Here is a 23130-nt window from a genome sequence, read left to right as displayed (position 1 = left end):
ATCCAGCCGGGTGTTTGTTATAACAGATTATGACACTACAAGATTCGATCTCTGAGAATCGAGCTTTAAGCTCCCATCGAATTGGGTCCAAGCCAACATATTAAGCCCGACTCCGAGCCAAGCTCTTGCAGTAAGTGTACTCAACTCGAACCGAACGGAGGTAACTAAAGCGAAAAGTTCATCAAACCGAGATACCGAATTACCCAAAAAATGAACCCGATGGGAATGGTGAGTCTGGGCCTGGCTTTGTGCCTGATCGTTGGCTTCAGCCGGAATGCATCGGCCAAGCTGGAGGAGAGGTTCTCGTGGAAGCAGCTGGCCTTCGATTGGCCAACTCCAGAGGCCGAGGCGGAGGCCAAGTCGAATGGCCACTACATCATGGAGAACAACCTGCCACTGGGCGTGGAGCGTTGGCAGAACAAAATCTTTGTCACTGTGCCAAGGTAAATTACCATATTCATAACCGAAAAAAAACCCCCAACAACAACTTTGTTATTATCGCTAGTTACCTTTCCTTTTTTTATATTTACCTTTTTTGTTGGATTTAATTGTAATTAAATGTCAAGCTAGACTTGCAAAATCATCGAGCGTCAAGAGGGGAAACCGGTTTCTTCGTTGTCTAGTTAACTTTATCATTTTTTTTCCTTTGTGTGAAATCTATTTTGCATTTCAAATCGTGGTTTCTAAATGCAAATCTTCGTATGAAGTTAATTATAATTTAATAAGAGAAAACACACGATCGGAAAATTCTATGGAAAATAACTGATCCCAAGAAACTAGTAAACACAAATCACTTTGTGACGTCAACTCTTTCGGGGCTTACCCAAGATGCGCGTAATGGCCAAAAAGTCCCAAAAACAAATCACTTTTTCGGGAGCTATGAGTAACCGAATACTTAAAATAACAAACAAATCATATCAGTGAGGCATGGCATGAATATAAACTTTATCAATCTACCTGTGGGTACTTAAGTCTATAAACAAGATTCAGCAACATGAATACATTATTTTTGTTTGTCCTATTTATTACCCAAACATAAAAACTTAGGTAAACTAGTTATTCAGTTATTACAGTTGCTTATAAAATAAATAAGTTTGAAGACCTCAGCAATCAAATAAACCTAGCAATTACAAATATTGAATTCAAAAGATCACGATCCTTAATTATATACTCAATAAGACAAAGTTCAAAAAGTCTTAATAAAAGCAAAAACGATATCCGAACAGGTAAATTTAAGTACATTTGCAAGTCCCTCTACACTTATTATATTTCGAACCGATTAGGTAAATACATTTTTATAATATCGTGCATCCATAATCTTACTTCCTTATCTTAAATTATTCCCCTTCTAATAATATTCTACATATATAAACATTTTAGATGGAAGGCCGGTGTTGCTGCCACCCTGAACTACATCGATCTAAACTCAACTGAGAAGTCGCCGAAGCTTCACCCGTATCCCAGTTGGGAGGCCAACAAGCTGCCTATTGATGTTAAGCCCCAGGATCAGAAGACACCTTCGGGTGGACGATTGGATGCCGACAAGGCTCAAGATGCCGGCGTTCAGTTGAAGGACAACTCGACCATCATTTCCACTTTCCGAATCCAAGTTGACGTGTGCGATCGTCTGTGGGTTCTTGATACCGGTCTTGCCGACATCCTTGGCAGTCCCAAGCAGATTACACCGAATTCCATTCTGGTCTTTGACCTGAAAACGGATAAGTTGGTCCGTCGTTTTACGATTCCCGCAAGTCAAACCAAAGATGACTCATTCTTTGCGAATATTGTAAGTGAAAATTAAGTTGCCCTGTGGTTAAGAAACTGATAAATATATTTCACATTTAGGTTGTGGATGCTGACCGCTCGGAGTGCCAGGATGCCTTTGCTTATATTCCGGATTTGGGAGCATATGGTGTGATCGTGTATTCACTGAGGAACGACAAATCGTATCGCGTGAAGCACAACTTCTTCCACTTCGATCCGCTGCAGGGAGACTTCAATGTGGGCGGTGTGAACTTCCAGTGGACGGATGGTGTTTTCGGCCTGGCCGTGGGTCCCATGAATCCGGATCACTCCAAGGACATTTACTTCCATGCTTTGGCCAGTACCAAGGAGTTCAAGGTTTCCAACCGCGTGCTGCAGAACGAAACGCATGTAACAGGCGGCGATTCTTACTACGACTTTAAATACGTTGGAGATCGTGGAATGAACGGCCAGTCCACCGCCGAGGTCTTTGATCCCGAGACCGGCGTCATCTTCTATACGCAGGTGAACAAAGACGCCATCGCTTGCTGGAACATTAAGCGTCCATATACTCCGGACACCCAGGGACTGATCGATTCCGATTCGCACACTTTGGTCTTTCCCAATGACATGAAGATCGACAATGAGGGAACCATTTGGGTGCTCTCTGACAAGATGCCGACGTATTTGTACAAGGAACTCGATCCCGCGGCCGTCAACTATCGTATTTTGATGGGCCAGAACCGCGATCTCATCAAGGGTACACCATGCGAAATGTGAGCAGTTGGATATTTGAATCTACATGTTTTATGACGCGGTGCATTTTTGTATTTACATTATGACATAATTGTTTGTTAGTAAGTCAGCTTAATAAACTATTTGAAATGTGATTGCTTGGATGTGGTACCATGGTTAAATGTCGGATTTCAGTAGATTTCCACCGAGTTGCACCTTCTCGCCGGGCTTAAAGGCAGGCATACCCAAATAGGGGCAAGTAGAGCAGCGGAAGGCGTCGCCCAGATAGCACTGTTACAAAAAACCGGTTATAATAGCAGGAATGATAAATAAATCTAGGATCTTACGTTTCCACAGCTAGACTTGGCGTTTTCGGTGGCCTTCTGGCTTTGTTTTTCAGTCTCCAACTCCTCGGCCAAGCCACATGAGCAATTCTTGCAGGCCTTACGTTTGCCGGTGGTGCTGCAGACACGCAAACCAGCCGGGTCCGGTTTTTGTTTGTCCTCCTCGTCCAAAAGATCCTCCTCATCGATTAGCTCCTCGTCGTCGCCGCTAATCTTCCAAACATTCACTGCGCTGGTATTTTTCTTGGCAAAGGACAGTCTTGCTGAAGAGCCGGTTTCATAACCAGGTTTCTCAGCTGTCAAGGCATCCTGGGCATCCTCTCGGCAGTTGATGAATCCAGACAACTTAACTTCTTGCAGTAGGCTGGCTGCCGGCCCAATGAAGGAAACCAAGTGGAGTTTGCCACTCGGCTTCAGCATGTGCAGCAGCTTTACGTAATTGTCGGTCAGTTGGGCGCATTCGATTACGATCAGGTCGAAACTGGAGTTGGCATAGGAGGCTAGAATGGATGTAAGTCGTCGAATATATTTTGCTGACTCATTCGCTAGACAGAAAAAAACACAAACCGCAGGCAACTTACAAAACGACAGGCGGTGCACATTTTCCAGAGCAACATCGCCGCCGGTAGCCGACTTTAGTTGCTCCACACGCTTGTCCAAATCAGCGCTGTCCGTCCATATATACAGCGATTTCTGAAGACCCTTGAATTGCTCCATTCTCTCCGGAATTTCTAGAATATGTTAAAAGTTCAAGCACCGCACCAATGTTTGACTTCACAACAGTGTGACCGCGCAGGAGAACGACCAGAAAAAATACCAATTTAGCTATTAAAAATACCATTAACTTTTAACAAATTAGATATGACAGAACGGCGAGAAGTTATCGGTGGTATCAATTGTTAGGGGTGGTATTGCGCGGAGTGGCATGTTATTGAAGTGAACATAATTCATATTTTTTAATACTAAGGCTTAATATAAGGCTTGCATATAAGTTTTAATAAGCTCAGCTTACCTTTTAGTTAGCAGAAAAGAACTCCCTTCATTTTTAAGCATATGTACATTCCCACGACCCGTTTCAAATATGCATGAGCCAGTTTAAAGGAGGCTAAGAGTCTTGCATTTTAAATGAGTGCGCCCGAAATCGATATCTTAAAGTACTAAACGAAAATCGAATCAAGATGATTTTAAATGAATAAAACCTATTTTATGTGAGAATTGGGTTTAAAAAGATAGTTTTCAACAACAACTTATTACATTTACAGACAAACCAATTACGAAAACTTCAAATACTCATTGAGCTAGATCCCTCTAACTAGCTATAAAAGGGCTGATGGGTCAACCCAACCCCAACCCAGTGTTGTGAAACGGCGAGCATATGGCCGGTTGGATTGTAGCATATTATAAATATAACTCGAGCGCTATTTGCAGCGTTAAACAGAAGCCAGCCGCTAAGACCGCTAGTCGCTAGTCTAGATCCGCTTTAAAATAAAAACTAGTTATTTAGTGAACGCAACTAGCCGCAGGTCCAGCCACAACAAAAACAACGCCGCGACTAAGAGGAAGAGAAGTGCGTGAGAGAAACGACAGCTGCTCTGCGTGTGTGTTGGTGCAGGATAACAATACAAAACATACAAAAACAACAACGACAACAAGAGCGAGCAGTGTCAAAGTGCCAAAAGAATTTGCCAAATAAAAAGAAAAATTAGTAAACCGAACGGACAACCGCTTCAAATTTCAACCAGAGTTCAATGCAAAGACATGTGCATAAATGAAGAGCTACAGCCAATTTAATTTAAACGCCGCCGCCCCGCCCGCCATTGCATACGACAATTCAGTTGTAAATCCAAACGGTTCGCCTTTAGATCAGCAACAACAACAACAGCAACAACAACAAGCGCAGCAGCAGCAGCGCCAGGACATGCCGCACTTTGGACTGCCCGGGGGCCCTCAGCCGCCGTCGACGCAGCAACAACAACAACAACAACTGCAAGTGCACCACCAACAGCAGCAACAACAACAACAGCAGCAGCAACATCAACAACAAATGCAAATGTCCTTGCTGCCGGGTCCTTATCGGCCTCACATCGAGGAAAAGAAGCTCACGCGGGACGCCATGGAGAAATACATGCGCGAGCGCAACGACATGGTCATTGTGATCCTGCATGCCAAGGTGCGAAGTGGGGAATCCTTTGGGAAAAACAATTTAAGCCAGGAGAATATTCACTTGGGGATCTTAAATACCTATTTAAAGAAAATTTAAATTAAAAATTTTGAAGAAGAATCCCAGGGTCTTTTAAACGTTTGTTACATTTTTTTATTTTAAAAGCAAGGAAATATAATTTTTTTTGATTAAGAAATTAGAATTGTTTTCTTACTTTGCACAGAAGAACGAAGAAATAACTAGCCTTTTCAAAATGTCCTTATCCTTTTATTGGTAGCCGTTCAACCAAATGATTAATTTTCCAAAACTAAACTTACGTCTAATCGGTCAATCCGAACCACAAACCACACCCCCAATTTAAAGGTGCTAGTGTTTCTGTTGTCCAGTTTAAAGTGTTACATTTTTGCGGTTTTTAACGAAGGCAGACAAAAAAAAAATGGAATAAAATTGTCGCGGTTGCTTTTAGCTTAGCGGTGGCGATCTTCAAGCGGCGACTGCCGCCAAATGCGAATCCTTCACACTCGACTGCCCGCAAATTGAGCAACGCGAGCCCGGGTCCAGTCCGCAAATGAAAATAATTGAAATTAATTACAGAAAATTAACAAAGCTGCATTGCTTGCGGTTTTGATATGATTTGCCGATAATCTGGATGCCAATTTGTACTAATTGAATTTCCCTGCACTACGGTGTTTTATCTGTGTGGATTCCAGGTGGCCCAGAAGTCCTACGGCAATGAGAAGCGTTTCTTCTGCCCGCCGCCGTGCATCTATCTTTTCGGAAGTGGTTGGCGTCGGCGGTACGAGGAGATGTTGCAACAGGGCGAGGGAGAGCAAGGAGCACAGCTCTGCGCCTTCATTGGAATCGGAAGCAGTGACCAGGACATGCAGCAGTTGGATCTCAATGGCAAACAGTACTGTGCGGCCAAGACGCTCTTCATCTCAGATTCGGATAAGCGAAAACACTTCATGCTGTCGGTGAAGATGTTCTACGGCAATGGCCACGACATTGGCGTTTTCAACTCGAAAAGGATCAAGGTGATATCCAAGCCGTCCAAAAAGAAGCAGTCCCTGAAGAATGCCGACCTGTGCATAGCGAGCGGCACCAATGTTGCCCTCTTCAATCGCCTGCGTTCCCAAACCGTGTCCACCCGTTATCTGCATGTGGAGAACGGTCACTTCCATGCCTCGTCGACGCAATGGGGTGCCTTCACGATACACCTGCTGGATGACAACGAGTCCGAGTCGGAGGAGTTCCAAGTGCGCGATGGTTACATTCATTACGGAGCCACGGTGAAGTTAGTGTGCTCCGTTACGGGCATGGCCCTGCCACGTCTGATTATTCGGAAGGTGGACAAGCAGATGGCCTTGCTGGAGGCCGATGATCCCGTCTCGCAGCTGCACAAGTGCGCCTTCTACATGAAGGACACGGATCGGATGTACCTATGCCTGTCGCAGGAAAAGATCATTCAGTTTCAGGCCACTCCCTGTCCCAAGGAGCCCAACAAGGAGATGATCAATGACGGCGCTTGCTGGACCATCATCTCCACCGACAAGGCAGAGTACCAGTTCTACGAAGGCATGGGACCTGTGGCGTAAGCATAGTTTTTTCCGGCAAACTAGCAGCCGCTATAACATCGTATAAATTCCTTTTAGTTCCCCAGTCACTCCAGTGCCAATTGTGAATTCACTGAATCTCAATGGTGGCGGTGATGTGGCCATGCTGGAGCTCAGTGGCGACAACTTTACGCCGCATCTGCAGGTGTGGTTCGGCGATGTGGAGGCAGAGACCATGTATCGCTGCACGGAAACGTTGCTGTGTGTGGTGCCAGAGATTTCCCAGTTCCGCGGCGAATGGCTTTGGGTAGGTTTTCTACAGGAATATTCTTTATTTAAAAATTAACTAATATTTTTTTTGCAGGTTCGACAACCCACACAAGTACCCATTTCGCTGGTTCGCAACGATGGCATTATCTATGCCACTGGTCTGACTTTCACATACACACCTGAGCCGGGACCTCGTCCGCATTGCAACACCCAGGCCGAGGATGTTATGCGGACGCGACAGAACAATAATAATAACAACATCACTAGCATTAGCAACAACAATAACAGCAACAATGCGGGATCACCGGCCGGCGGGAGTATGCAACAACCACAGCAGCATCAGGCGCTGCCCTCCATCTCAGAAGTGCAATGGAATAGTCATGGTAGCGGCTTGTCCTGAGTGCAGGATTATTGCATCGCACATTTATGTATCTTAAGTTATTTATAGTTTTTATTGGAGACCTTAGTTTGTAGATTGACGATTTTTCTCATACTTATTTTCCACCTCTCATGACGTGAAACAAACTGTGTCCCCTCCTCTCTAAAGTGAATCATCCTATATACATGTTTCTAGTGCTAGTTCGGAACCAATAGATTTGTAAATGCCTCATACAACTTTGTACATAATTCGAAAAAGCTCACTGACATATATATATTTGTATGTGCATGAATATACATCTACACAGAACATATAATTCTAGTTAAATATACAATTGATGTAAGTTTATAGAAGATTTTTAGCTGCGGTTAAAATATTTATGATTTTATTTGCTATGAATTTCTAAGGGCTGTCAAAGGTCAAAAAAAGTACTGCGAAATGTACCAGAAAACCTATGCTCGCCTTGAAAAATGCCAGCAAGTAGCCATGCTACATAAAAACATTCCATTTCACCCTCAAACTTTCCATGAAGTCAAAGACAAAGTCAAAAGGGAAACTTTTTTCTGTACATAGAATTTTGTTGCATTTTTTAATTCCAACTCTTTGGAAATTCATAGCACAGAAAGTCCAATCAAATATTTTGTAAAATATAATCGCAAAAAGACAAAGCAGCGATTTATTAACGTCTAAGCGACAAGTCCAACATTAATAAAAGAAAGAAGGAAATCCGAAATTATGACAAAGAAAAAACAACCAAATCATGTCAGTTTATGTTGTTGATTTAACGTGGTTACTCTGTTCACCAATTTTGGTTAGCATGAGGTGGAGAGCTGGGGGAGAAATGGTAGCCTTAAATTGCTGTGGGAATATGGCCCAGTATCGTGTGAATATTTTTAAACAAAACAAGTGCAGCTCTTCCCACGATGACTTGCCTCAACCCCCTTGGCGGGGCCGACTTTAATTATAGTTTGGTCTGGAATTGCCGAACGCCAAGTTAAGAAGCAAATATACATAGATATATAACACTATTGTTTCCGTTTTGGCCAAGCTAAGGAGCAGAATTTTCTCACAGCCCAAAAAGCCGCTGCCGAGCTGCTGTGAGAAATTTTACTACCTTTTGTTGAATATTTATGCATTCGCTGCTGCTGCCGCCGCCTTCCTTACAGATTTACAAATTAAGATTCGCAGTTTTTAATTAATTATCGCTTACTTCCGCTCGGCGAAATCAGAAAAGTGAGCTGGCCAAGCATTCAAACTCATCTCACAGTTGGGAGACACATTTCTTATCAGAGTCAGCCAATAGGAACTTGGTTGCAACCCCTAAGAATTTATTGCACCATGCGATGGGAACGAAAGACTCAAACGACGAACTTCTTTGCGTGAGGAAAACTGGGCCCTTTTATGATGATGGAAAAACCACCACCAAAAGTTCCGAGCCCCGCAATTGGAACTGCAACCTCTTAAGGTCGTCGCCGTCTTATAAGAAGCTGAATATGAAATTAGTTTGGAATTTTTAATGAACAATTCCTTTCCATTTCCCCGGCCCCTTTTTCTCCCCCGCCATTCGGACAGGTGAGTGTGCGATGATTGTGGTCGCTTATAGAAAGGGGGAGACGGCAATTTCTAAAAGTTCTCAGGACTGATACACAACTTCATACCGACAACTAAAAAAGTTAATTATCTTGAAAAATCTAAGTCTACCTGCCGTCTTCAGTCGTTTGCCTGCTGCTGACTGCTGCCGTTTTTCACACGCTGGGGAAAAATGGAAATTCTCGCAAAATACAATGCGTGGGAAATCGGTGGCGTGGGAGTCAGCCAAGAAAATCAAGGGAAACTATATGTGCAAGTCCTATATAAATTTGTATTCGCAAGACTTTGGACACGTACTTAGTTTTAGGCCCAGGTAGTAAATCCAAGCCGTAGGTCAAGACTTATCGATCAAAAAATAATGGACAAAGTTGAACTACTTTTGAACTTTCGGCACGTTTCACGTTATTGATATAGATTTTCAATATTTCAGTCCTTGCATACTATACATTCATTACTAACATAAACAAACCGTGAATATCTAGTTAAAGGTTTTAATGACTCCCACAAAAGAAAAACAGAAAACACTTATTCATGCCTAAGTAACATTATTATAATATAAAGGTAACCAATCAAATTAAAAGTAATTAATATTATTTTTCTTTTAACAATTAAAATTGGTTTTATCTTTCGGATTAGGAAGTACTTTTCTAAATTATAATTTATTAAATTATGCAACAAGAAATACATTTTGATGACTTCATGCCCACCTACAAAAATCAATTAAAGATACCACTTAATGTTTCCATAAAATATTTATGAATCAAACATTTTATGACAAGAAAAAATGTAAAACCTTTTTTAATGAAAAAACTACAATTATAGTTTTTTGTTGGCGTCCGTGTTTAAAAATTGTCCGCCCAGATCCACAAGCAATTACCAAAAAATCAAATAAACCCAAATGCAATGCATTTTCAACCGACCCCATTTCAATAACATATTCAAAATAAATTGTATATAATTTATTAAATAATTGAACATTTCTATGTATTTGATACAAAACGTCATCAGTACAGTAATGCAGTTAAGATATACAAAGAGATAGATGCAAAATGCGTAGATACAAATGCTTATCTATGGATATGTAAGACCTTTTCTTCATACAAAACTTCGTATTTCATAATTTAACCGGAATGTGCCATAAGAATCCTAAGAGAGTAATTGCAAAATTTATACAAAAAAACAAAAAAATATAAACAAAACAAAAGTTGGAAATTGGTTTGGTATAATCGATAGCTGGACAAGACCAAAGTTGGAATGATTCCTTGAGGAGGGAATGCAATTGTAGCGAAGGGTGGTGGGCATAAGGAATGACTTACAACTAGAAAGTACTAGGCGTGTATAAGTTATTGCAATTGTAATTTATAATTATTATAAATAGTTGCGGTAATTGTGGGTTTTACTAGTTGGCTCGTATGGTCCGATTCTTGTTCATATTGGTCAACATCAACGAAATATATGAAGTCAGCAGATCGTCCATCTTGTAGCCCAGCGACGTTTCGCATAACAGTTTCGAGCCCCTCACCAGATTGCCGATGGTCATGTGGAAATATGTGTTGCCCGACGACCAATTCGAGATGCGTGTAAACGGATGCGTGACCAAAATGTCCTGCAAAGAAAAATTTGGGGAAAATGGCATTAAATGTGTTTATGTATGTAACAGCATAAATATATAACGAGTATTTAGATAACATACGCTTATATCAAATTCTGTTCAATACATATGTGAAAAATATAATTAAAAGAATGTAAAAGTTCTTACCTTAGTCACTGGATGTATGAGACTCACGCCGTGTTTATTAATGGCTATCAGTAGCATTTCGGGATAGTTTGGTTCGGTGGTTTGTTTCACCTCGAAGAAAGCGGAACCAAAGGTTGGCCATCTGTTCAAACAAAAACTTGTCGTTAAGAAAACCGAATTCAAAATGTACTTTTTTAAACATACCTATATACAATCTTTAAGAAGGCCACCTTGGCATCTTCCGAAGTCATGCCGCCATCCTGATTATAGGAGGCCACAATCGATCGTTTCCATTCGCTCGTGCTCTGCATTTTTGTAATATCCGATGGAATGAGCTCCCTCAGCATTTGCCTAGAGAATAATAATAAGATTAAATATCGGAAAGCAGCAAAATTTAATTTCTACATACGGTATGGCCTGCAGTTCTTGTTTATTTTCACCGAAGCGCACGCGGAAGACGAGAGCAGCCAGCTTGGCCGCCTCCTCCCTGGAACACTTGTGATAGCCGCGCAAGAGCTTGGGCAACTCCTGATGATAGTGGAAAATGAGATCGGCATTGCGATCCTTGCCTGGCACTGTGTTCGTCCACAATTTCTTCATGAAGAAGACCTGATAGGTGAACTGCGGGTTCGCTCCATCTCGAATCGGTCGCGCCTTCTTTATCCAGTCGGTAAGGTGGCGTACGAAATCGAAGAAGAAATCACCTTCGGGCACCGAAATAACCTTATCAGCAATCTTCACAAACAGGGAGAAGCCCTCGCTGGTGCGCAGCGATAGTCGTTGTGAGATGTTGTTGCAGAAGTCCTTGGCCCGCGTGGAGCTGTCCACTTCGAAGGCTTCGTCCGTGTCATCCGGGAAGTAGACCTTGTGGAAGATCTGAGTGGTTTTGTGCTGTATGGCCTCCACTTCCACCTGGTGAGGTGGATATTTGCGTTGTCCATGGCGTATGGTCTTCTGCAGACGATGCATTGAGTCCTACCAATCGAATTTATGATAGTATCAACAAAAGTTATATTAAACTTAATAAAAAATTAAAATTACCTGAGAGATGGGATGGCGCCGACTGCGCAGAAACAGTAGCAATTCCTTGAGCAAACCCTGTGAGCAGGCAAACAATCCCGTGGCCAACCACATCAGCTCCCAACCCCTCTCCTCGGACATTCGGTTGCGGTTGTCCGTCAACTGCTTCATCAGTTGACAGTAGATCTCATCCCGCAGAATCTCGTGCTTAAGCGGTCCATCGAAAATGTGATCCGTGATTTCGTTACCCATCCGCGGTCGCTTGGATGGCAGATCTCCCATGTACTTCAGTATGGCGGCAAAGGCGAAGCAGGCTTCCTCGGCGAACTCCTCTTTGCTCTGCAACTTTCGTAGCAGCGGCGCCTTGATGGGATCCCTGCCATAGCGCCACAATTCCTCACTTCGTTTCGAACTCAAGGTGAGTGTCTTGGACATGGTACGCTTTGGCGGCAAACGGAAGTGATCAAGGGCGTATTCCATCAACGTGTGTGGTCGATCCCGTGGCTCCACCGCACCGCCATTGGAGGCCATGCTTAGCCGGCGGCCATGATGCGCCTCTTCGATGTTGAACAGGGCGAGAATATCTTGAGGGGGTTTACTTAGCGTGGGCAGAACATAGACGGTTTCGGCGGGGAAATCACCGCGCTCCTGCGACCGATCGCAGCGTCCTATGCACCAGCCATTGTTCAGTACTGATTCGCCACAGGATTCGTCCTCTAATATGATCAAATCACCCTTGAAGAAGGATAGAAAACTCGTTCCATCCGAGGGTGCACGATAGTCCTGCAAGGCTATGACAAATTTGGAACTGAAACAAAGAAATGTTTTTAATAAAACCAAGGTTTTAGATATTGACTTAGATTACTCACCGCTTTTTCAGGCCATCTAAGAAGTAGACAACCAAATCCCGAATATCCTCAGCATTTGGACTCTGGAACGTGAACTCCTCTCCTCGAACCGTGGATAAACTGAAAGTTTGGGTAAACACTTTGTTGGTCTTCTGACTGGAAACGGCAGTAATCTCTGGGAAGCTCAGTTCTAGCAGGACCTGCTCCTGGTCGTCCACCACATAGACGCCCGTCCAGTTGACAGCAATAATGACATCGTTCTTGGGCAGATTCGGACCTGAGTTACGATAGGCTTCGTAGAAACGCGAAAAGAGCAGAGGCCACTTGTATTTGGCATAGCTAACGATATCCTCCTTGATCTTCAGCGGCGCAATCTTATCCTTCACGTAGTAGGATTTCTTATAAGCTTGCAAAACCAGAGCGGCCCAACGTTCAATGGCCTTATCCACACCACTGAGGCAGAAGTCGGGTATAAAGTTTGGCAGCAGGGTGAACAATCTCTCCATCGACATGTCGGTGGAGTATTCGATAAAGTATTGTTGTGCGGCAATCATGGCCAGATCCTCCTCCTTGTCGCAGCGATATTCGCCAAACTTAACGCCCCTCACGACCTGCTGGTAAATGAGGTTGGTGGCCACCTGATCGTGAGTGGGCTCGTGCCAGGGTGCAAAGATCTCCTTGCGGAAGAACAGACGCCATGGAGCATTTCTCTCCTGAGCGCCCTGCTCCTTTGCGTACTGCTCACACTGGGAAATTGCGTCCATCACATGATCACCGCCACTTCCCAAGGAACTGACTTTGTCGAACAGAGCTATGTACAGTGAGAACCCGAACTGATCCTTGAGACTTATCTTGTCCGACAACTGATTGCACAGTTCCCTAGCCGTTGTGGCGGAATCGGCCAACAGGGTCTTCGTATTGCCATCCATAAACGTAATCGGTAGCATAATAGGCTTCTTCGATTTGGTGGCTTGCAGCTCCAGCCACGAAGGCGGTTGATTGCGAGTTCCATTGTTAAAGGTTCGCTTCAGTCGCTCCTCACAGTACGGCGCATATCCCGGAGGACCCTCACGAATAAAGGCCCTCAAATAGTTGACAAACTTCTCCGATGGAGCAAAGCAGCCCACGCAGAGTGATAGCAAAATCCAACCTCTGGCATGCGACGATTTCAGGGGATTGTTGGTAAGCTGCTTGCAAATCTGACAGTAGATTTCATCTCGCAATTCGGCCCGCAAGATGCCATGGCCAATGATGAAGTGCAGCTTTTCTAGATTCGATGTGGGACGCGACTGTAGCCAGGATTGGTAGCTGTCTGCTGTGTATTCATCGTCCTGCAGGCGACGACGCACATCTTCGCCTAGTTTGTTCTTTCGCTTCAGGGTTAACGATACTAATTTGTGGCGAATTGAGCGAGGTTTTTGCTTAAGGAATGCATCTGGATCCAGACCCATAAGCTGAGCCTCTTGGAATTCCTTTTAAAATAAATTTCAATTAAACTTTATCTCTTCAGAGTGGAAAACGAACATTAAACTCACCTTACTCCTAATAAAATTACGTCCCAAAGTGGCCGTGACCTTTGACATAACGGAAGTGGTATCCATTCGATCCATTGTGTGATATTTTGGCTCCGGCATATCTCCAGTAAACCTGAGAATGGTGATCCACAAGGCCTGCGCGGCAAGTTGATCGCCTTGCGTATGGAGCGGCAATAAAGGATGCTTCAGCGCCTTCTTTGCATACTGATGGTTGACATTCCCCTGGAAGTAGGTAGCTGCAAACTTTTGGAACTTGAACTCCGACAAATCCTCCTCATCCTCGGAGATGTGGATCGGTGCAATGATGTCCTCCTGGTTGACGTTTTGCGCATGGGGCAGATCGTTAAACACGGACGTCTCTCGTCCGCCATGCGGAGTTGGAGCATCGCTACTGGAATCGGGCAGAAAATCGAACATGGCCTCCACCAGTTTGCCATCGTCCACCGGCTCCTCCTGCTTGCGTGCTGCATCATTGATGATATTCATGTTGACCTCCACACGGCGACGATTTTCCAATTGCTCCTGGATCTCCCGCCGCTCCAGTTCGTGCAACCGATCCCGATAATGCTGCTCGGCAATTTCTCGCGCATGCTTGTTGCCGCGATGCAGTAGCTCCTGCTCCTCCAATTTCCGCAGTTGCAGTACCTCGGCAAACTGTTTGTGCTCCAAGCGAAGTTTCCGGTATCGGCGCATGGCAATCATTCGTCGCACATGGGACTGAATCTTGATGACGGCCCACATCTTGTGTCCATACTCCCGCCTCACCAGATATCCGCGGGCATGGGCCTGCAGACCGACAATGTGACCCCTCAAGTGACGGAATCGATGGGACAGAACTCTTGAGCGGATCAAGGCTTGCAACCGCATGTAACCCACTCGCATGTTCCTATAACGTTTACGCTGAGCATAACCTTTCCAGAATCTCTGCACGGTGATGGCAGCGGCTCGCAGACGGAGGAATCTCCGCCGATATACCCATCCTCGAATGCTACGCTGCAGGATGAGAATTTTTCTCGTTAAGACGCGATCTCGCTCCTGCTCCAGAAACAGGTCGTGGGCATCCTTCAAAAAGACCTTGGTGTGACCCAGCTGATAGTCGGATTTGCCCAGAACAACGGCACAAATCTTCGAAGTCGCCGCATGGCAATCCGTTCGATGAGCAGGCGGCACTCCTGGTATCAAGAAACGATAACGCTCAACAAACTCCCGGAATCCATGCCGTATGGGATAACCAGCGCGACGGATTCGAATGGTTTCCATCATGCCAGAGTATCGCAGCTGACGGCAGCACAATCCTCGGTCAAACATCATAGGCTTCTTCAGCTCATTGGGTTTAATGCAACGTATAAAGAATGGCTGGCAACTGCTGAGGGTCTTCATCAGCGCATCAAGCGATTTCCTAAACTGAGTAGACAGTGTTGGCGTTCGCTTTCTCGTCTCTGCACCCATCTCAATATCCTGAGCAAAGATTTGTCGAAGGAACTTGTTGCCGCTCTGGCTGACCAAATGCAACAGGTCGGGACTGAAGGTATCCCGGTTTTTATCTAGGAATCCGCGCGTATCGTAGAAAACAACACCAGCAAAGTGATTTAAACCAAAACTGGTATTTATATCCGACTTGGGTTTCAGATAGTTCTTGTGCGCTCCATGGGTTTTGTGCAGTTTGGCCAGCATCGTTTGATCTGTGCCCTTAGGAAACCGCGCCTCCTCATCGATTAAAGCCATAATATTTAGTTGCTTAATAGCAATTAAGTCAAGTGCATCCTGATTGTCCACAAACTCGATGTGTTGCCAATTAATTGCCTCGTGATTATACTCCTCCTGTTCCAGCTTGAATATGTGCTGCACGAAAAACTGCTGAAGATTCTCGTTGGCATAGTTGATGCAAAACTGCTCGAAGCTGTTCTGATCAAAGTTCTCAAACCCGAAGATGTCAAGGACTCCGATAGCATTCCGTGAAGTGCCGCGCGGCTTGAAAATGGCCGAGTTGATCTTCCGAACAATATGCACAAACATACGGCCGTAAATTCCCTTTACAAAGGCATCGCGTACATCCACGGATTGATCTCGCGAAAGAGTGGAAACCACAGTTTCTCCATGAGCAAACAGTGTCCTACGTGTCAAAGCATCAATCAGTGGTTGAATAGGCAAACCAAGCAATCCGGCCACGCGCTCCACATTAATGTGTTCCGGAATCTCGGTGGCATCCAGATTATCCACCACAGTCGCCTTGTACTTGATGTTGCCACAGTGCAAAAGAGCAGCTAGCAGCTTGATGATTTCCCAGATTTCCGCATCGGAAAAGAGCAAAACCTTCATGGCGGATCGAATGTCGGAGAACTCGGCGGCATCATCGCGTCCTTCGCATGTTATGCTATTGCCACCAGTCAGATATCTATAAAGCAATAAATTAAATATAAATTGATTCTGATTTTTAATAAATTAGATATTATGCTTACTTATAATCAGCAGCCTGGCCAAGATCGAGTCGACTCTTCTCATCTGCCGATAGCCCGGCTAAAATGCAGTAAAATACATGATAATTGCGTTCGCTATGATTTTGGGAAACAATTCGCGACTTCTCCAGCAGGTATTGCTCGATTTTGGCTCCCTCGATCACGCCATTGGCGCTAAAGTGTATGTCGATGTATTTGCCAAACCTGTATGCAAATTCATTTGATTAATAGCATCATGTGATATGCAGAAAAATATAAATAAAATACTTACCGCGATGAATTGTCATTGCGAATGGTTTTGGCATTTCCGAAGGCTTCCAGAATTGGATTTGCTTCGAGGATTTGCTGCTCGATCCATGAGTGCTTGCCACTGATCGCAGCCAAATACTGAAGGATCAGCTTTGTGCTCTCCGTTTTGCCAGCTCCCGACTCTCCGGAAATAACGATGCATTGATCCTGGCGATATCGCTTCATGTGAGCGTATGCATTGTCGCCAATCGCAAAGATGTGCGGCGGAAGCTCTCCGATTTTGCGTTCCTTGTAGAGCTTGATCTGATCGGCCGTGTAGATGGGCAGGATCTGATAGGGATTAACGGCAACCAATATGGAGCCTGTGTAGGTCTGAAATTAAGGGAAAAGAAACGATATATGAAGTAAACTATATTTAGAATCAAATTTAAACTTTCCAATAGATAATTATGGCCATCAAACACAATTTGATATCAAATTTCTTTTTACTTTATATAAGTGGGACACGATAACAAATGGGGAGCAAAAACTGATAAGCCATTAATTTTTAAATGTATGCGACAAAACTTTAATGTCTACAGTTCAATCAACGATGACGTAACATAATACAAATTGTCTGCTATCGATCTTAAACATTTTATTGGCTTATGTTTATTCTTAGAAGCTTTAAGTTAATGGCAATTCCAATAAAATGACTGCCAATAAATCTTAAACACACGATTTATAATGAGTAAGAGTTAAACAAAGTTTGATGTAATCATATTTTTGATGGTTTTTTGCTTTGATTTTGAGAAGAGTAAATTAAGAAGGTTTACTCACATAAATCAAATTCTCCTTGTAGCGAATGAGCAGATTCCGCAAGATCCCAGCCTCGTGGAGGTCACCCAGGGATATCATGTCCTCCACTCCTTGGACGGAGGATGCGTGCATGGCCTTGATGCGGCGCTCGGGGGCCAACCACACCTCGTCGCCATCGTCGTCGCGAACCTGGATGCGACGACCCTCCGCGGAGACGACACGTGCTCCAATGGCCACATCGAATTCTCGCCCCGAGGCGGGCTCTATCCAGATGTAGTCACCCTGTTGATTCAAAGCGTAATTACATTTTCATTTCCAATTTGTTCAGTTTTTCGATTTTACAATTTGACATTCAGTTCTTTACGAGGCTGCCACATTCGGTTGCCATGGACATTGCGGCCATAAAAAACTATATGTACTGTTTGTTGTAAGAGTCACTTGAGCGGAACGCAACAAAAATAGTGATACCAGGGACAGACATGGGCAGTGCACAGTGATGGGCGGAAATATAAAAGCAAGTAGTATTGCAAGAGAACCTTCGACGGAAAGTCAAGATCAATAGAATACAAATTTATTCGAAAGGAAACTACCTAGGTGAAATCACTAAAAAAAAAAAAATGAGTAGACCTCAAACGCCAAATATTTAAAAAAAAAAAAAAAAATGTGTCAGAGTCTCAAACTAAAAAGTTTCAGATAAGCCGCTTTACGATTATTTTTTATGCATTAAAAACAAAACAAATAGCTTATCAGTTATAACAGAAAAAAGATGGCACTACTCATTATACTCAATTTCAAATTTAAATTCTAACATTTTATGTTTAACTGAACTCGTTTTAAATCTTTTGTGATTGACCACCTGTTGATCAACTTTACACAAAGAATATTTCCGTCCACCACTGTGCAAGAATAATGGGAGTTGAAGTGAGGCATGGCATGAAACTTCCGCTTTTTGCTTCTGCTAGTTGGCGGTGTTCATGGGGCAGGGAAAAGTGCTATAGATGGAGTACTTGGATAAGGAAAATGATACCCCTACTCTCGCTAATAGGGAATGAATACTTACACGTGTTACAATCACCATATTCGTCGTCCTTCATTTACTGATCCTGGGTTGGCATCCAGAGACAAAGGCCCGTTCCTCTTCGCTGCCGCTGCCACTAGTATTATTTTTCTGTTCCAAAAGAGAGCAAGTGGAAGCGTTAGCCATGGCCAACAATAACAAAATACAAGTTAGCGCCTGCGGCAACTAAAACCGGCTTTGGAAAAAAAAAAAATTAAGGTGAAGTTTACGGTAAATTGAAAGAATTCACAACTTGTCGCTGTCTTCGTTTGTGGTCCGTCGTCTCTTTGTTGTTCTTGCTATCATAGCGCTTTCCTAGCTCGGGGTAAACGTCTTTCTTTCTTCGATTAGACCAGCACACAACACACTCACTCACGAAATCGCCAACCAAAGTGGCAACTCATTAACAAAACAAAAAACAGCAACAAATTAGTCATCGGTCTTGAGCATAAAAATCATACTTTCGATACTTCTTTTCTTCTCAAACTAGGGAAACCGACCCAAACACAACCCGATACGTGACCGATGATCTTAAAAAAAAAAAAATAAATAAACCTTTACACCTTTAGACATGCAAAAAAGGCCATCGAGCTATTTTCACTTTTCAGCTTTAGTCAAGCCCGATCCATTGGATACGAGAACCACCCGAAACAAGAGGGTCTAACCGAAATCGAAGGTCCCAATGAGGTGCGTTTGTTATGCAAATTGTTTGGTTTTCATTGAAAAAATTTACTTTCATTACTTTTTACGGCATGGCAGTAATTTAACAATATTTTGGTTTAGGCAATAGAAAACTGCATTGTCGTCAGTTGGGTAGTATGTATGTACAAAAAGAAAGGTGTTGATGTTGAAGAGGGTTTGTAAAAACTAGAAACCTTTAATTCAATATATAGAATTTATACGATTGATATTCAACACATTTCTGTAATCTTTAAAGTAATTTTAACTGGCTTCTGACAGAGTAAATTATAATAATTATAAATACATTCCAATAACAGTGATTATAACCAACTCTGAACCAGTTTGTATCCAGTTGATCTTTAATTTAAAATCTTTGGTATCTCTGGGATTAATCATTTTTAAAAGAGGAATTTAATCTTAAATTTTTACCCATTCATCGCATCACCCAAAACCACCGCAAAACTAATCTAATCGGCGCTATGCAATCAAAATGAAGATCAGCTCTTTAACCAAACTGCTTCATTTTCCAAGCCAGCCATGAATCAGAACTTCAAGCTGGCGTCATTTCCCAGTCGGTTGCCATCGAAACCGCCTTTCAATTGGACACCCCATCCATCATTTAACACATGGACTAACGGCGGCGTCCGCACAGTTTTGGTATAGTTACTCATTTGGAGGCGTCTCTCCTCCTCATAGTAATTGCAACATGCCAGACAAAAAAGCAGCAACGGCAAGAGCAACCAAATTTAGTGGCACACGGCGGCACGTATACACGTACAAATACCAGTCTGGTTACGCTCTGCCGGTCAAAATACGAGTCTAATGCACATAGGGAACCGATCCGCGGATCCACACTCGAACGCGACTATAAAGCAACCTGAATTGTTGGTTAGAGTTCAAGTAGTTAGCCAGATACATACAAGCATAGCATATGAATTATTATTGCCCAATAGTGCCCTGTTATCAGAACCCAATTTAACCGTATTATATTGTCACTGTCTTCTAAACCCCCGAGCAAAGATACATACAGTAAAGACCACAAAAGTTCTGATTTTAATTCTAATATTTAAAATACTTTAGCTATACTATTAGTTATAACCAAGCTTAGCAGAAGCGCACATTGCGCTATTTAAAAACTGATAACATTTTAGTTTATGTAGTTAAATATGTTTTTTTTTTATTGTTAACTTTAATCCTTTTTTCATTTAGTGGGTTAATTTTGTTATTTCTAAAGTTTTAACAAAAAAAATCCACATTAACGAGGTTCTAATTCAAGAGTGCACTTTAACTAAACACAGTCATAACTGAATTATTCAAAGCGATTGCTTAATACCCATACTGCTGTTATCGGAGCCCACTGAAGTGCAGGTAAAGATAAGCAAAAAACATGAAACTAGGTGTAAATTCGAGGTGTGAGGCAGAGATATCTCTGGGCATGACCAAAAGCGATTAAGAATCGTAAGAATCAACCAATGCGCGTCTAAGAATTTCCGTCTCGGCAGATTTAGCATCTGATAATGCCTTCAATGACACACGATCGGCACGTATCTAAGTGCATATATGCACTCTTAAAACTCAAAGTGAGTGAAAGAGTGCGTTTCGACTATAGTGAGTGATCCAAAAGTTCATCGAGAGTCATTAGTGAAAGTTCGTGTGTGGCTGCCACGTACAACTACGGTTTATGCCATATACTCTACATATATGTATGCACAAACTTACATATATCAAGCTCATACCAATTGTTTAATGTACCCACTTTTTGTTCACTTTGACTTTGACACTTGACACCATGTTGTTGTCACTTTTTAAGCAATCTGTGGTATTACAGCGCTACAACAAATAAGTTTGTCTCAATCGACACAAACAAAACAATAATCTAATCTCGGTGTCATGTAGAAAACGTTTAGTTTGCATTTTATTTATAGTTTTATTGGGCCGATTTGTTTTAAACATAATTGCTAGTTTGGTTTACTGTGCTGATACAATTTTTAATCGATATGGATTTAACTTTGAATATTGTTTCAAAGTATTTTAATCAACATCCACACGGCAAGAACAGCATGATTGTAATTATCGGAAAGATTATATTGCATTTTTATTTTTGAAGGAGGCGAACTTCTTTAAAAACTTTTTAAGTGATCCTAAATTGGTTTTTAGTTTAAAACGACATTGGAATTTTGGATATGTTCTTTGCGAACATTTTTTAAAGAAAATTCTACTTCATAAAATACCGTTAGTTGCTTAACTTTTTGCAATGTTTTTCTTGACAAGACTTTGCCGTTTTCTATCAAAATTCTTTTTCGCAAGCTTGGGTTCTTCTCACACAATTTGTTTCTGGTTTTACAACTAAAATCTTAAAAAAAAAAGCGATTCACCAACAACAGCCAAAAAAAACTGGGCAAAGTATTATGCTCATTTTTTTATTATGTATTTCGAGAAGACCTTTAAAAAGTTTCACCAAACAAACAGAAAGTCGCTGCGTGCGCGAAAGCCCCCAGCAACAATAACAACAACAGCAACACAACATTAATGGAACCCAACAACCCAAATGGAAACGCAAAAAAGGTTGAAATGGAAGAGAAGAAACAAAAAACCGGCTAATGAAAAGCGTTTATTTGAAAAAGGGTTTTTCCAATTGTCCACACACAAAATGTCCCGTTGTGCAACAGCAAAAACAACAAACCGGATAAACAAGTGTGCCTGCGTTGTTGTTGTTATTGTCAATTTTAGAATTCTTGACCGCTGCACATAAAAAAATTTGATTACCAAAAATAAACTATTATATTTCTGTATTACTTTTGAAAGCTAAGAGCTAAGAGCTGACCTGATTAACAGGAAAATTGAATATATTGTAATCTGATGTTAATATTGAAAGTTGTATATATAAACTTTTAAACATGATATTAAAATGTTTATAAAGAATCTTAACCAACGTTTTAAAATACATTTTCTTGGTTGTAAGACCTTTTTTTAAGGAAACGTCTGCTTTAAACATTGCTTACATATTAGAATAACAATCAAAACTAAATTTCTTTTTGACGTGGTAATTTTTCCTCAGTGTGGAAGCCTGGTTCAAGCTCAAGGAGAGAGAGAGAAAGAGAGAGCGGGTGGGAAGGGATGGGGAAAGGGGCACGGGCACCCATGAATGTGTTGCACTGTGAGCCGCTCTTTACGCATGTCTCCTTCTCGCTCGCTCTGCTGCTCTTCAGCAGGTGTACCTGTCCGCCAGTAAGCTTGTTGGTGTGTGTGCGAGAGAGTGGGCCTGCGTTTGTAGAGTGTGCATGTTAGTACCGTTCTAGCCAACGAAACCTGAAGCGTAGCTATTTAATTTGGTCAGCCGCTTAAGCAATAAAAATGCAATGCAGCCACGTCTTCGTCTCAATTCGAATACGATGGAATCAATGATACTTAAAATTACACTGATGCTGCTTGTGACCCTTGTCATTTTCTCTGGCTGGCTTTTCTAGCCCCACACACCAACTCACAGTTACACACACCGACTTGCAGGGTTAATGCACTCTTTTCTTTTTTTCCAATCACTCTCTACCTTAATTGTTGCCTTAGAATTTGCACTCTTCTCTTTTTGGAACTGAGCCGTAGGTATTGCGCTATTGCGGTTTAATTAACACTTTTCTTTCAACCAGTCGAAAGCGGGATATTCTTTTTGAAAACAGGTTACATAAATAGGTCACGCACCAACAGTCGCAGGAAAAGTGCAGCGCGCCGAATTGTTCCCTTTTCCAACACAAGTCAACCGAGCAACAGGTTAATCAATACACTACAGACTTTTTGGCATTTTAGAGCCTTCAGTCATTTGTTTATTGGCCGAGCAAAGTTGAACTTGCAGCGAAAACGAACCGAATAGACCGAACTGCTAACTCCGAACAGCAAACACCGAACTCCGAAACGCGACCGATCGACAGAACGGCCAAAACATCGATGGCGATTCCGATTGCCGCTTGACATAATCGCA

General features: G+C 42.5%; 4 protein-coding genes across 5 annotated transcripts; 2 read left to right on the top strand and 2 right to left on the bottom strand.

The window, feature by feature from the left end:
- Nucleotides 1–115: 115 nt before the first annotated feature.
- Nucleotides 116–2633, top strand: LOC108101753 (protein yellow). Its single transcript, XM_017206215.2, has 3 exons — nt 116–443; nt 1381–1786; nt 1846–2633. Exons 1-3 carry the CDS (start codon nt 211–213, stop codon nt 2521–2523), a joined length of 1317 nt encoding a protein of 438 aa, XP_017061704.1. The 5' UTR covers nt 116–210; the 3' UTR covers nt 2524–2633.
- LOC108101754 (anamorsin homolog) lies at nt 2528–3610 on the bottom strand. The gene is made up of 3 exons (XM_017206216.2): nt 3404–3610; nt 2826–3322; nt 2528–2769 (listed from the first exon to the last, which is right to left on the bottom strand). Exons 1-3 carry the CDS (start codon nt 3537–3539, stop codon nt 2656–2658), a joined length of 747 nt encoding a protein of 248 aa, XP_017061705.1. The 5' UTR covers nt 3540–3610; the 3' UTR covers nt 2528–2655.
- Nucleotides 3611–4187: 577 nt separating this feature from the next.
- On the top strand, nt 4188–7918 carry LOC108101756 (suppressor of hairless protein). The gene is made up of 4 exons (XM_017206223.2): nt 4188–4992; nt 5694–6574; nt 6636–6843; nt 6901–7918. Exons 1-4 carry the CDS (start codon nt 4591–4593, stop codon nt 7204–7206), a joined length of 1797 nt encoding a protein of 598 aa, XP_017061712.1. The 5' UTR covers nt 4188–4590; the 3' UTR covers nt 7207–7918.
- Nucleotides 7919–9719: 1801 nt separating this feature from the next.
- LOC108101743 (myosin-VIIa) lies at nt 9720–23097 on the bottom strand. 2 transcript variants are annotated; one of them, XM_017206204.2, is made up of 12 exons: nt 22705–23097; nt 18480–18587; nt 17441–17701; nt 16644–16993; nt 16376–16576; nt 13917–16311; nt 12403–13853; nt 11555–12341; nt 10923–11488; nt 10718–10864; nt 10535–10655; nt 9720–10381 (listed from the first exon to the last, which is right to left on the bottom strand). In XM_017206204.2, exons 2-12 carry the CDS (start codon nt 18495–18497, stop codon nt 10175–10177), a joined length of 6504 nt encoding a protein of 2167 aa, XP_017061693.1. In that variant the 5' UTR covers nt 18498–18587; nt 22705–23097; the 3' UTR covers nt 9720–10174. The 2 variants fall into 2 exon arrangements, with proteins under 2 accessions (XP_017061693.1, XP_017061692.1); XM_017206203.2 differs by having other exon boundaries at nt 22854–23097.
- Nucleotides 23098–23130: the final 33 nt, after the last annotated feature.

Source organism: Drosophila ficusphila, unplaced genomic scaffold (genome assembly GCF_018152265.1).
Source record: "Drosophila ficusphila isolate 14025-0441.05 unplaced genomic scaffold, ASM1815226v1 contig_436, whole genome shotgun sequence".
Classification (NCBI taxonomy): domain Eukaryota; kingdom Metazoa; phylum Arthropoda; class Insecta; order Diptera; family Drosophilidae; genus Drosophila; species Drosophila ficusphila.
Note: the sequence above shows the minus strand (reverse complement) of the source record. Positions and strands in the feature narration are given on the sequence as shown.

Excerpts from the sequence above, each read along its gene's own strand:
- LOC108101754 (XM_017206216.2), bottom strand. The coding sequence starts at position 3,539 with ATGGAGCAATTCAAGGGTCTTCAGAAATCGCTGTATATATGGACGGAC. Across the intron at positions 3,323-3,403 it reads TGTGCACCGCCTGTCGTTTT|CCTCCTATGCCAACTCCAGT; the intron begins GTAAGTTGCCTG and ends CATCCATTCTAG. Across the intron at positions 2,770-2,825 it reads CCAAGTCTAGCTGTGGAAAC|TGCTATCTGGGCGACGCCTT; the intron begins GTAAGATCCTAG and ends TTTTTGTAACAG.
- LOC108101756 (XM_017206223.2), top strand. The coding sequence starts at position 4,591 with ATGAAGAGCTACAGCCAATTTAATTTAAACGCCGCCGCCCCGCCCGCC. Across the intron at positions 4,993-5,693 it reads TTGTGATCCTGCATGCCAAG|GTGGCCCAGAAGTCCTACGG; the intron begins GTGCGAAGTGGG and ends TGTGGATTCCAG. Across the intron at positions 6,575-6,635 it reads GAAGGCATGGGACCTGTGGC|TTCCCCAGTCACTCCAGTGC; the intron begins GTAAGCATAGTT and ends AATTCCTTTTAG.
- LOC108101743 (XM_017206204.2), bottom strand. Across the intron at positions 16,312-16,375 it reads GGCCAGGCTGCTGATTATAA|ATATCTGACTGGTGGCAATA; the intron begins GTAAGCATAATA and ends ATTGCTTTATAG. Across the intron at positions 10,382-10,534 it reads TCATACATCCAGTGACTAAG|GACATTTTGGTCACGCATCC; the intron begins GTAAGAACTTTT and ends TTTTCTTTGCAG.
- LOC108101753 (XM_017206215.2), top strand. The coding sequence starts at position 211 with ATGAACCCGATGGGAATGGTGAGTCTGGGCCTGGCTTTGTGCCTGATC. Across the intron at positions 444-1,380 it reads ATCTTTGTCACTGTGCCAAG|ATGGAAGGCCGGTGTTGCTG; the intron begins GTAAATTACCAT and ends TAAACATTTTAG. Across the intron at positions 1,787-1,845 it reads ACTCATTCTTTGCGAATATT|GTTGTGGATGCTGACCGCTC; the intron begins GTAAGTGAAAAT and ends TTTCACATTTAG.